Genomic DNA, 14,027 nt, shown 5'->3' with positions numbered 1-14,027 from the left:
TTCAACTGGAGGGGGATCCAAGGGATTCAAGTAGGAGCTGCTGAAACACGAGAAGGAGATCATAACCTGATGGGGGAAAGGGTGGAAGCCTTGGTGTGAAGGGGGAGGGTGTAGATTGTTACTGTTGGATGGGGGGGGTGCGTAAATCAGGGCCTGGTGGCAGTGGTGGGGATTGGGATCTGGTGGGTGGAGAAGATTGGGGCCTATTGGAAAAAGGTGGATCAGGGACTGGTGGTGGATTGGAAATTGGCCCATTTTTGGGGGAGGAACTGGAGCTGCTGGCAGTGGAGCGAACAAGGCTTGGTTGCGGGAGGATCAGCTAGGGCCTATAGTGGTTAGGAATCCATGCCTGGTCAGAGAGAGGGTGTTGTGGGGATGGGGCCTGTTGGGGAAGGTGCTTGTGGAGGGCCCCTATCATGGATGCTCTTCAGTCAAGCACTGGGATTCAGAATGCAGGTATAAAGGCATTTACCTCGTGAATCTACCAAGTCTTTGCCGTGAGGAAGCTGCCTGGTTCTCCAATGGTCATGGAATTTCAAAAGCAGAGGCTTACCGCTGTACTCCACCTCCTTAGATTGGGTTAGTCACTCCACCCGACTTCCACCTTCAATTAAAGCCGGAAATGGACAGCTTGGAGACAACTTGGTCCGACCATTATCACATTCTGCTTTCTACTCTTAGTGTCACCATTAGCACCTCCTTTAGCCAGTACCACCACCATTAACACCCCTTTGACCGTTTGCTTATGCAATCGCTCCTTTGCCTCCACCTATCACTGATCCCTTATCCAGCTTCACCAGTTCCACCCCCCTTAAACAGTATATATATTTGACCGCACTTCTACTTCCCTTAATCACTGAAGAAGATTCATATGGACTCAAAACATTAACTCTATCTTTCTCTCCACAGATGATGTCAGTCTTGCTGAGTTTTTCCAGCATATTTTGTTTTTGTTTCAGCTTAGAGACGTGTTTGGATTAGGAATCAGATTTCCCAGATATTAACCCTTCACCTGATCCATACCCACCCGTTCTTAATTTTAAACTAGAATTCAGCCCTATGTTTGTGAAACTGTCTACCACAGCAGAAGCATTGTATTTCATATTCACATTTAGTCATTTGGTAGTATAGAACTTGAGTATTGCTGAAAAAAAGATACTTTTTTGTCAAAGCTTTTCACCCTGCACTCATCAGAAGAATTCACAGCAATACCAAATACAAAGAGAACAACAATCTATACTGCATGAGAAGAGAGTGCTGATTGCAGACTCCAGAGTCCACTTGCCAGCCAAAGAACAGGGCCGTGTGTATTAACATATGTAGCTTCCAGTATATGTAAATACACCACATTGAAAGCCTAACTGACAATCTTAAATTGGTTGTCAGCCTAACTCTTACTACATTGAGGATTATTTGGCAAGTGTTGCTTAATTGCAGATTTGTTCTTTGCAGACAGAAAGAACATGTACACACATTGCACCTATTTCAGTTAAACAAAATAAGTGACAGCTATTCGCTGGTTCATTCCTCAGGGCAATGCCTTTATCAATCAGAATCAAGCTACCTGGTTTAAATTTCAAACAATGCTTGGTAGTTAACTGTCAATCACCATCAACTGGTACATTCTCCATGGCACTACCTCTAACAATCAGAGTCCACTTGCCACCCAATCAGCATCTTCTTCTGGTAGAATTGTTGTTCCCTTTGCATTTGATTTTCTTGTGAATTGTCCTGATGAGTGCAGGCCAAAAGCTTCAATAAAAAGTCTGTTTTTCAGCAATATTCACATTTCTGCTTTATATTTGAATTTGTCAAATTAATTAAATTGGGTCCTCATGAAACTCGTGGAGTATATTACTAATGGAGCTTTTCTTTTTGAAAACTGTATCAGAGAAGTACTGAACTATTTTATGAAATTAAAGGCCATTCCTATTCTAAATCTTTAATCTTCCTCAGCACACATTAAAGCCATTGTTGAAAATAGTTAACAGTTCCTGTTCATTACCTCTACTGCAGTGAATTAGTATCTCTTACCTTGTTGAAAGGAATCAATGACAAAGAGTGAAAGAATCAGACCATAGACAGCCAGCAGGGACTTGGAGAGATTCATTTTTGTTGCTGGAATAAACCATTGGCTGTGCACCTGGAATCAAATAGAATTTTAATTGTATTTGAAAGCCTTGCACAAGTAAAGATAAATGAAAAATTAGTTGCTTAGGTTTACCTTTACAAGCCCTCAGATCATCCTTTCTTAACTTTTAATTTCAAAATTTTTATTTATTTTACCAAGTAAGATGTTCACTGCTTTGAAACCAAGATTCATCCCACCATTTCATACTCCAACATATTCTTTCCCAGGCCCTCCAAACTCTACAATACCTTGTCTTTCTTCCCCTATAAACATTCTTTTAATGCTTGATCCGAGTATGACCTACTCACTAGAGGGCAGGAAAGCTGGCAGGTGGACCCATAAAATAGAGTGCCATTTGCATTGTGCCCACCACTGGTCCATCCATCTCTGCCCTCACCGTGATTTTACTTCTGGCATGGGAGGCGTCAGGCAGGCTGCCCACACATGGCCTACTTCAGGCCCTTCAGTGGGCAATTAATGCCCACTTAAAGGCCTCATCCCATCACTGCTCAAATTTAATGGGCAGCAGGAAAGGGCGGTGCCCAACATGCAGCCCAGCAAGTTGGTTTCTGTAGGCTGCTGGCCAATGAAAGGGGGCTGTGCCTACTTCTGGATGCCTGGTGCCAATCGGAACCTCCTCTACAGTTTTCCCTTCCCGCGTCCACCTTCTTGCCCCACTCTGTCCAACATTCCCTCCCATCCCACTCACCACACCTCACTGGGCCTGCCTGAGATCTCTGGAGGCCTGGGTTCATTGATGAAGACCTCCTGCTTGGCCTAGCTGCATTATTGGCAGTGGCCACCACCTTTGGTGGTCTTGCTACTATTGCAAAGCTGTCAGCCTCCGATTGGCCAGCAGGCCTGTGAAAAGGACTTCCACCTGGAATGGGGTGGTAGTCTTACCTCATGAGAACTAAAAGCTTGCCAGCCAAAAAATTAAAGTAGAGCGAGCTAGCCTAGAGGAGGCGGGCTCACCCCCTGACATTTATATGGGATGCAAGGACCGCACCCTTAGAGTATAACCCAGCCCACTATTTCTTGATGAAATTCTCTTATCCAACACTTTTTTCAAGAATCATTTAACTAATTAGTGGACCTGCCCATCCAACCTTAAGGTTGGCAGGCCAGGAGCCCCAGCAGGAATTAGAAAAAGCATGAAATCTCATTCACAGGCAGGATGAGGTTTCATACAGGTTTTTAAAAATTTTATTTAAGTTTTTGTAAAAATTATGGGCATGTCCCAACTCATGTCAGGATTTTTTTCTATGTTTAATATTTGTCACAGAACAGCCAATCTCCCTGAGGCAGCACTTAGCCTCAGGGAGTTGAGTGTGCTCTTTCCTGCGCATGTGCAAAAGAGCACACTCTCAAGTTTAGGGATTCCCCTGCACCTGCACAGGGAGCGCATAGCGCTTCCGTGCGGACATCGCACTGGGCGGGCCTTAATTGGCCTGTCCACATAAAATAGCGCCATGCCCCCAATTTGGGGTGCTGATCGGAGGCGTGCCTGTGTGCGCCCGCCATTCAACTTCACCCCCGACAGGAGGATAATCCTGCCCAGGAGGAAGGCACCGGGGTGGTCCGATTGCAAGGGCCATTACGTACAACTGAGAGAGATATGTGTTAAGAGGGCTAAAGGAAGGGTGGAAGATGGCATTAACCTTCCCCATTTTTGTCACCTGCACAGGTGTTCCATTAACTGCTGCTGCATAAGCGCGGAAGGTCCCACACTAACCTCTGAGGTGGAAGATAAAGCCTCAGAGGGTGCAGAGTCACATATTTGCTCCAGATCCAGTACCAGTACAGATAACAGCACCTCGGTGGGTAAGCATGCCCCGGATGTAATGGAACCACAAACTGGAGGGGGGAACATCACAGTCGCACATGAAGCTGCCAGAGACAGAGATGGAGTAGGTATCTGGCAGTCGGAGGAGTGCTGAAGGAGAGCCAGATGCTGAGTCCCAGTCAGATGGCAAGCCTCTGGAGTTATCTGTAAGGCGGCAGGCATTGGATGTCCAGCGTGTGGTTTGTGGAGATGTGTAGATATTGGTGGGGTTGCGCATTCTGGCATGGACTTCGGAGGTGTCCATCCAGCCATGAGCACTGGAATCACCACTCAACAGAATACATGGCTTCCTCCATTGACATACTTGTGACTGTCTTGGAGGGGCAAATCCAGTAGATTACTGAAGCCTTCTGACCTACACTCCAGGGGCCCAGAGCCAGAGCAATAGGGGTTGAGGAGCCTAGAGTCATATTCAGCTACTGGTCCTTCTCAGGAGAGCAGGCAGGACTAAATGGTCCTCATGCCAGAGTGTGAGCTGCAGCTGAGACCATCTGCGGGCACCTCTCAGAGCACTTCTGAAGGGGACAGCCTCTCCCTTGCCATTGGCACAGATCCTTTGAGTGCCACAGCGACAGATGGGCATCCCTGCCACTGTGCAGGGGGCTCCCATCACACTGAGGCCCTCATGGCCTCAGGCGACCAGAGGATGGCTGCCAAAGTCATCACAGGCAAGGAGGAGTAAGAGTCAGCAGCATGTGAGGAGGGAGCATCAAGCCGCAGCACCCAGAAAAGAATCACAAAACTCCCAGAGTAGCCAGTCTTCAGTGCACATGAATGAATTTATCATTCTTTTTATTTGTGTACATAAGTGATGTTTGAACATTCTTGAGAAGAGCACTGGCTTATTCACTGTGCGTAATAACGGATTGATTCATGGATGGTCTTATTTGAATGTGTCTTAAATTGCAACCAGGGAAGTAACACGGTTTGGATGTTTGTGATTTTAAAAGATGTGCAGATGAGATGAGGACAAACGGTGAAGAAGGAAACAGTGGAGACGAGAAGGAGTTTCGATGGGCTGAGCTACCGGAATCGCCAGAGGATTAAAGCCTCCCTTCACAGCCATCCAGATCCTCCTGAGCTGGGCCTCAGACATCTGACTGTGTTGGTTCCCCCCACCACTCTTCCTCTATTTCCTCATCAGAGGAATGGATGGTCTCCCTTGGCTCTTCCTCCAATGAGGGGATCCCCTCTCTGGAACGCCAGGTTGTGGAGAGCACAGTAAACAACCACCATCAGGGATACTCTGAAGGCGCATACTGGAGAGCTGATCCAGATTAGTCAAGGCATCGGGACCTCATTTTGAACAGACCATTAGTCTCTCGATGATAGCCCTGGTTGTGCTTTGGCTGACATTACATCGGCGAACAGGGTCAGTTCTGGGACCTTAAAAGCATGTCATGAGCCACTTCTTCAACACTTTGGCACACAGCAGCAATCCTTCCAATGCATCAGATCCACTAAAACATGCCAGGTACCTGAGAGTGCCTGAGGATATTTGACAGCTGCTCTCCAAGTACCTTGTACACACCTGCATTATATGCTGCTGGTGGTCACAGACTATCTGCACATTGATCGAATGGCAGTCCTTCCTGTTAATAAAGGCCTCTGACTGGCCTACTGGTGCCTTGATGGCAACATGGGTGCACTCGATAGTGCCCTGCATGGCCACAAAGTCTCTGGCTCTTTCTGGCTTTTTCTGTCTGACTTTTGTGGTCAGTGGAGAAGGCAATGAATTGCCCTGCATATCTAAACATGGCATCTGAAAACATCTTAATACAGTGATGAGCTACAGGCTGGCTAATGCCATTCAGGTCTCCATACGAGGCCTGAAATGACCTCGAGGCAAAAAAATTCAAATCCACTGTGGTTTTCAATGCCACTGGCATTGGATGCCCACCACCGCCCAGCCCGACACAGTGATCTCCGCAATCACCATGTCACACAGAGAAGTCACATTGGCTCTGGAAAGGCACAACATCCCGAGGCACTGTCTCTCTCTGTCCATCTGCAATAAGTCATGTGCACAATTGGTTGGGTATGGCCTCCTCCAGCGCCTCTGTAGCTGCTGCAGCCTGTCCTCAGCAGCTCCTTGCTCCTCAGCAGATTAGCTCCTTCATGCACTTCCTGTGGTCCTGCCCCTGTTTATATAGTTTCTTCCTTCTCCTCTTCTGCCTCACTGAAGGACGTATCGCCAACAGACAAAACTATGCCCATATTACACACAGCAGCAATGCTGCAGTGATGTTATATTGCAGGGTTCAGTTTGCAGACAGTGTAATGCTCAAAGCCCTGATCCTGTACAGGGATTCAGGTACTTCACGGAATTGCAAGTCAAAAGCATCTCCTGCTTAAGTCAGACACAGATCTCCTTCCAGCCTTTATATCACAACCAAGAATGAAAAAAACAAGGTTCCCCCAGGTATGTTTCACATGCTGGAGATGTAATATTACATCAAGCATAAATTATTGCAATCAATTAGACTGTTAATGAGCTTAAATGGTCATTTACTGCTTTTTCAAAGAAGGCAGGTGGGACCCCAGTTTCGGAACCCACCATATTATTGCCAACTGGTGTGATGATGTTGGTATTGCGAACCAATGTCATCATGTTGCATATTACATCGCTGCTGGAGTACAACATTCCCATTTTCAACACATATAATTCAGCTCCATGCCTCTAGAGCAGGTCTCTGGTCTACTAGCCCAGTAAGTAAACCACTATGCTACCGTTCGCTTGAGGAATGCAAGTTAGACACAGACATGTGTTGGACCTATGGAGATCATTGGAAGGTCTTTGAATATGGACAGTCACTAACTTTGTGGAGATTTTTGAGCATCTTGTCCATGTGACCCACGACCTACTTTCTTGACCCTATTTCTACCACACTGCTGACCACCCTGTAATATTGTTTAAATCTGCCCCTGTCTCAACTGAAACCCTCATCCATGCCTTTGTTACCTCAAAACTTAACTGTCCTACTGCACTCCTGACCGGCCTCCCACATTCTACTCTCCATAACTTGAGCTCATCCAAAGGTCTGCTCCTGTTTTCTAACTCGTATCAAATCCCGTTCACCCATCAGCCTTGTGCTTGCTAACCCACACTAGCTACCAGTTATGCAATGCCTCAATTTTAACATTCTCATCCTTGCTTTCCAATCTCGCCATGGCCTCACACTCCTTATCTTTGTAATCTCCTCCAGCCCCAGGATCCGCCAAGATATCTGCGCTCCTTAATAATTCTGCCCTTTTGAGCATCCCTGATTTTAATTCTTCACAGTTGGTGGCCAGGCCTTCAGCTTCCAATGTCCTAATCTCTGGAATTCATTCTCTTCACCTCCCCACCTCTCTACCTTACTTTCCACCTTTAAGTCACTCCTTAAAACTTACCTCTTTTAGTCATCTGCCCTAATATCTCCTTATATGGCTCAGTGTCATATTTTGTTTTTAAAGTCCCTGTGAAAGACTTTGGGGCATTTTATTGTGCTAAATGTGCTATATAAATACAAGTTGGTGTTGTTGAAGGTACACCCAGAGTCCCAGTAACTGAACTGTTCTGTTTGTTGATGGAGGTTGGAAATACTTGGACTGAAGTTCATTAGCATTATAATTATTTTTGAAAACAAGTTATGTATGTTATGTGACCATACACATAGGTTGCAGGTAAATTACTGGATCGGGTGCTCCAAGACTTGGGGGGATTTTTATGGTCCCATCAAAGTCAATAGAATTTTGAATGGCTCACTGCATTTTACGGCCCCACCATGACAGGGCTGTAAAATCCCACCCTTGGTGTTAAAATCTACTGTTGTTTCCAGTTTACAAAATAACTTGAATTCAAACTTTGTGCAAATTCTTACTAAATATTCACAAACAGGAAGGGTGTCCTATGACCATTCTTTGGTCTTTGTCTTTATTCCTTTGGCCAAGAATTTTTTCCTTCAAATGTAATCTAATTTTTATGTAAAAGCCAATTTGGTAGAGATGTGGTTTTTGAAAAAATGTATTCATATGGCCCTCATTTATCTTGTGACATCTGTCTTTTTGTGGTACTAAAATGACACATGGTTTGCATTGTACCGTTTTGTGAATATGTTGATGCTATTTATCATACCCATAAATTTATTAAAAACACATGCTGAAAAGATGCTGATTCCACACAATGAAGCAATCTAATCACACTGACCAGACTTAGCTTCAAAACAATTTCTCTCACTCAACTGCATGTGAAGCCATTTGTTCTCAGCACTTTTAATGGAAAATTGTCCAACCTATTGTACCAGAAATGTAATATTCCTCTTCAGAAAAGATCCAATCTAAAAGGGGACAGTGACCATTGTATCATAAGGTTTAGTTTGGCCATGGAAAACAACAAGGAACAAAAAGAGCAGGGATAATTAATTAGCAGAAAGCCAACTTTGATGGGATGAGAATAGATCTGAGTTGAGTGAGTTGGAATCAAATGTTGACAGAAAAGGTGGTGGCTGATCATTAGGCCACCTTCAAAGAATAAGTATTGCAGGCAATGTCAAGGTATATTTTCTTGAAGGGGAAGGGTAGGAAAAATAAATCCAGAGCGCCCTGGATGATGAGAGAGATAGAGGTGAAGGTGAAAAGGAAGAAGTGTGCTATGACAGATGTCAGGTGGAAAATACAATGGAGAAGGTGAATATAAAAGCAATGGAGCGGAAGTGAAAAAATTAATAAGAAAAGCAAGGGGAGAGCAGCAAAAGAGAATGGAAAAGAGAGCTAACATAAAAAGGAATCCCAAGGTCTTCAGTGAACATATAAATAATAAAAGTATGGTAAAAGAAAGAGTAGGGCCAATTAGGGATAAAAAGGGGATTTGGATGGAGGCAGAAGAAATGGTGTAGGTATTGAATGAGTACTTTGCATCTGTCTTTACAAAGGAAGAAGATGCTATCCAGGCTGAGGTGAGAGAGGAAGTACCTAGTATATGCAAAGAATTTACACCAGAGAAGGAGGAGGTGTTAGAAAGGCTAATTTCACTTCATATATATATGATTAAAGGACCAGATGAGATGCATCCAAGGGCACTGAGGGAAGTGACAGTGAAAATTGCAGAGACACCAGTCATCTTCCAGCCTCCTTTAGACACATGGGTGGTGCCGGAGGACTGGAGAATTGTGAATATTACAACCCATGTTTAAAAAGGGGTGCAAGGATAAAGTCGACAACTACAGACCAGTCGGTTTGACTTTAGTGGTAAGGAAACTTCTGGAAACTATAATTCAGGGCAGAAATTGATAGTCATTTAGACATGTGCAGGATAATTAAGGAAAGCCAGCATGGATTTATTAAGGGAAAATCATGTTTAACCAACTTGCTGGAGTGTTTTGAGGAGGTAGCAGAGAAGATTGATAAGGGCAATGCTGTTGATGTGGTGTGTATGGATTTTCAAAAGGCATTTGATACAGTGCCACACAACAGACTTGAAAGCAAAATTCTAGCTCATGGAATAAAAGGGAAAGTAGGCACTTGGATAAGAAATTGGCTGGGTGACATGAAATAGAGAATAGTGATAAATGGTTGTTTTTCAGAATGGAGGATGGTATGTAGTGGAGTTCCCCAGGGGTTAGTGTTGGGACCCTTGTTCTTCCTGGTATATATTAATGATCTAAACTGTGGTGTGCAGGGCATGATTTCAAAATTTACAGATGAAGATTGGAAACGTTGTCAACTGTGATGAGGATAGTCTCGAACTTCAAAAGTGGGAATGTGTAAGGTTATGGAGATAAGGCAGGGAAGTGGAACTAGGTAGAATGCTCTTTCAGAGAGTTATTGCAGACTCAATGGGCCAAATGGCCTCCTTCTGCACTCTGCAGATCCTGTGATATTACAGACTGTGGCTTATGTTTCCCTCTTTTGAAGAGAAAAGGTTATTGAACCTTTTTGTAGATAAAAGAGATTAAAAAAAAAGTGGTAAAGATAAGCCCAACAACTACAGGCCAGACAGTTTAACTTCAGTGGAGGGGAAACTTCTAGAAACAAAATTAATAGTCACTGGACAAATGTGAGTTAATTAAGGAAAGCCAGTGTGTCATATGCTGGTTGCATGACCTATCTTATCTAGAGAGATTGTAGTCTTGCTCTGGTAGTTACTTCAAACTGGTTTATTAACATTACATATAAGATTAGTTACAGACTGTTCCATCCTCTCTCCCAAGTGTCTAGTACATGTTATTGTTACATCATGGTCTATATTGCTCATTAACATAACTATTCTATTAATCCATTATACCACACTATAGATTTGTTAAGTGAAAATCCTGTTTAACTAGCTTGCTTGAATTTCTTGATGAGATGATGGTTGATGAGGGCAATGCAATGTGGTGTACATGGATTTCCAAATGGCATTTGATAGTGCCACACAATAGACTTGTGAGCAAAGTTATTGTTCATGGAATAAAAGAGACAGTGGCAATATGGATAGGAAATTGGCTGAGTGATAGGAAACAGAGATAGTGGTTAATGGGTGTTTTTGACACTGGAGGAAGGTTTGTAGTGAAGTTTCCTGGGGGGGGGGGGGCAATGTTGGCACCCTTGTTTTTCCTGAAATATATTAATGACCTAGACGTTGGTGTACAGGAAACAATTTCAAAATTTGCGAATGAAGCATTGTGATCTGTGAAGAGGATGGTGTAGAACTTCAAAAGGACATAGACAAGTTGGCAGATTGGGCAGATAGGTGACAGATGAAGTTCAATGTGGAAAATGTAAAGTAATTCATTTTGATAGAAAGAACATGGAGGGACAAAATAAACTAAGGGATCCAATGCTAAAGCGGGTGCAGAAACTAGTCCATACTTAGCTGGAAAATTGTATCCAGTTCTGGGCACCACACATCAGGAAGGATGTGAAGGCTTGGAGAAGAGAAGATTGAGAGGAAATTTGATAGAGGTATTCAAAATCATGAAGGGTCAGTACAGAGTAAATAGGGAGAAACTAATTCCACTCAAGAACGAGGGGGCACAGATTTAAAGTAATTGGCAAAAGAAGCAAAAGTGACATGAGAATAAACTTTTTCACGCAGCGAGTGGTTAAGGACAGGAATGCACTGCCTGAGAGCGTGGTGAAGGCAGGATCAATCAAAGCATGCAAAAGGGAATTAGACTGTTATCTGAAAAGGAAGAATATGCAGGGTTATGGGGAGAAGGCAGGGGAAAGGCACGAGGTGAATTGCTCATTCAGAGAGCCAGCACAGACATGATGGGCCAAAGGGCCTCCTGTGTTGTAACAATTCTGTGATTCTGTGATATTAATGTCCCCCCATGAGTTCACTGGTAGAAGTAAACATTGGCAACCACAACCTATATGTAATAATGTCCCTATCACATTTCTCAAGCAACTAAGTTACCATTTAACCACTAACTTAAAACTGTTGAAGCACAGAATTCTCTTACATAATGATTCCGTGAATAAATCTGAATTTTCTTCTTTTTCATGAAGTCCACTTTTCTCAAGTGTCAATATCAATCAGAAATAGTTGCCTCTTTCATTTGAAATTAATTGCAAAGACATATTTGATTTCTATATGAAAGTGTAGATTTCCCAACTCTGCTTTCAAACCTGATGTGGCCAACTTACAGGACAAACACTGTAAGTCACAAGATATGCTACTGTATACTATACATTGCAAAATCAAATCAAATGGGGATTAGATTGAAAATATAAATGTTGAAAGAAAAAGGTAAAATTCTAACAACTACAGTGATTACAAATGAGTACGTTGAGGAATTAAAGTAGAAAATAACAAGAAAACAAAAAGCAAAGGAAAAAATCATGGTTGGAAATGTATGATACAATGTATGTGATACTCTGAAATAATTGGCTCTTTGTGTACCATGGGTATTGTAAGGAAAGAGTTAATCAGACAGACTGTTAATGTTGATCTCTCTCTTTATATTGTAGAATTATTAAGCTCTTGCCTTTGACCTATTAATCAAGGATATTGACATCAATTTAAAGTATCAATAAGCAATGTTTAGCCGCTTAGGCCAACTGGATAAAAAGGCATTCCAGTGCATACTGATTCAGATACATCAGACAGCTTTAATCGGTTAATATCAAATGCAGAAAAGAGTTTATGCTTGCGATTTTGCCAGGATTTTGGGCTTCCCCATTGTGAAAGAGTGCCATCAACTGCACTCACATGACTTTTTGGGTGGTGCATCCAAATGAAAAGATATACCTCAACCACATAGGACCTTAATCCCTGAAAGTGCAGTTGGTGTTCAACCATACTCAGCATGTCATGCAGGAGAAAGCCTGATATCCTGACTGGCAGCAGTCACAATGCCTTCATTGTGTACCGGTCTACTGTCCCGTCAATATTTGAGTTTAATATGCATGTAACGCTGTGTTGTTGCATTAACAGGTTGGAACCTGATTTTTTTTTTGATATGCCAGATGCTGGTCTGTTATGCATGCTCTGTTACACTTCTCTATTAACCTGGGTTTGTTCCCTTGCTTGATGATAATGGTGGGGAATTTGCCAGGCCATGAGGGTACAGGTTTTGTCTGAATACAATTCTGCTGCTACTGTTGACTCTCAGCACCTCAAGGATGCGCACTTTGAGCTGCTAGATTTATTCCAAATCTATCCCATTTAGCATTGCGTTAGTGTCACATAGCATGATGGAGAATATCCTCACCGCAAATACAGGAGAGGTTGTATCCCTGTCTAGGAAATCTAGAATACATAGACACAGTTTCAGGATAAGGGCCAATTATTAGGACTGAGTGGGTAGAAATTTCTTCGCTCAAAGGGCTGTGAATCTTTAGAATGCTCTGCCCCAGAGATTTGTAAATGCACCACCATTTAATACGTTTACGGCTGAGATAGACAGATTTTTGGTCTCTCAGAGAATCAATACTGGGGAGTGGGCAGCACTTAAAGCCGATGATCAGTCATGATTTTATTGAATGACGGAGCAGGCTTGAAGGGCTGTAAGGTCTTCTCCTGTTCCTACTTCTTAAATTCTTAAGTTCTGATATCACTTAAAATGACTACAGCAAATATCTTTTAAAATGGCCACAGCACATATCGCTAAAAATAGCCCCAGTGAGTTAGGTTGCTGAAGCAACGGTTCTGCTGCCTGGAACACTCTTGAGGAGTCCTGCAATACTCGGTGGACTGTGCGGTATAATTGTTTTTGTAATAGCGCCTTCTTGTGGCCGTTTGTGTATGCATGTTTGTAAACAAACCAGAATAAACCAGTTTCAGTTGGGTATTCAAAACCCATGGGCAGGATTTTCCCCTCGTCGGATAGGTGCAGTAGATGGGCCTGGGAGCAGCCACAAAACAGTCCACCACCCGCAATCATGCCCCAACCGTGATTTCACAGCATGAAACACGCGTTGAGATCCTCAGCCTTGCCAGGGTCGGGGGGGGGGGGGAGAGGAGCGCGAGCTCTGAAGTTTGCACATGCACAGGGGTGCGTTCACTGCAAGCTCCCTGAAGGCACAGAGCTGTCTCAGGGAGCTGAAGATTTTTACAATTAAAAAAGAAGAATGTACGATTTATGTAAACATGCCCCACATGTGAGTCAATCACATGAAGAGGAACATGTTAAAACTGAGTTTTTAAAAAATGTACTTATTTTTTATTTATTGTTGGAAACCTCATCCTGCCTTTAGATGAGGTTTCGCTAAAAATTCAAAGGCTGACTGGCCTATTTGCCCAACCGCCAACTGTAAGATTGGACGGGCAGCCAAAAATTCTGCCTAATTAGCTGCTTAAGGGCCTTAATAGGCCTCCTAATTGTCACCAGGCATGCTGCCGACTCTCCTGCACGCCAGCCAACTGAAATATCACGCGAGTGCGCAATGATTTCAGGATGCTCACCCAACATCATCAAGCGCCATTTCACACTTGAGCACGTCAGCCATGCACCCACATGCCAAGCTGAAAACCCTGGCCCATATATGTGCTCCAGTCTCTGTCCTGCATAGATACCACAGTCTGGCAAGAAGGTGGGATTGCGTATGTCTCTCACCAAACAATTTTATTTTTTTAGAAGCTTT

At 43.4% G+C, this 14,027-nt stretch overlaps 1 protein-coding gene across 8 annotated transcripts in view; it reads right to left on the bottom strand.

Moving 5' to 3' along the window:
• Positions 1-14,027, bottom strand: part of LOC121284611 (collagen alpha-3(VI) chain-like) — a 244,605-nt gene that overhangs the window by 216,587 nt on the left and 13,991 nt on the right. For all 8 annotated transcript variants that reach the window (XM_041200115.1, XM_041200113.1, XM_041200119.1 and 5 more), the window contains exon 2: positions 2,035-2,143. In XM_041200115.1, coding sequence (XP_041056049.1) covers positions 2,035-2,110 — 76 coding nt within the window. In that variant the 5' untranslated portion in view covers positions 2,111-2,143. The remainder of the gene's footprint in view (positions 1-2,034; positions 2,144-14,027) is intronic.

Source organism: Carcharodon carcharias, chromosome 12 (assembly GCF_017639515.1).
Source record: "Carcharodon carcharias isolate sCarCar2 chromosome 12, sCarCar2.pri, whole genome shotgun sequence".
NCBI lineage: Eukaryota > Metazoa > Chordata > Chondrichthyes > Lamniformes > Lamnidae > Carcharodon > Carcharodon carcharias.
This window is presented reverse-complemented; position numbering and strand designations above follow the sequence as displayed.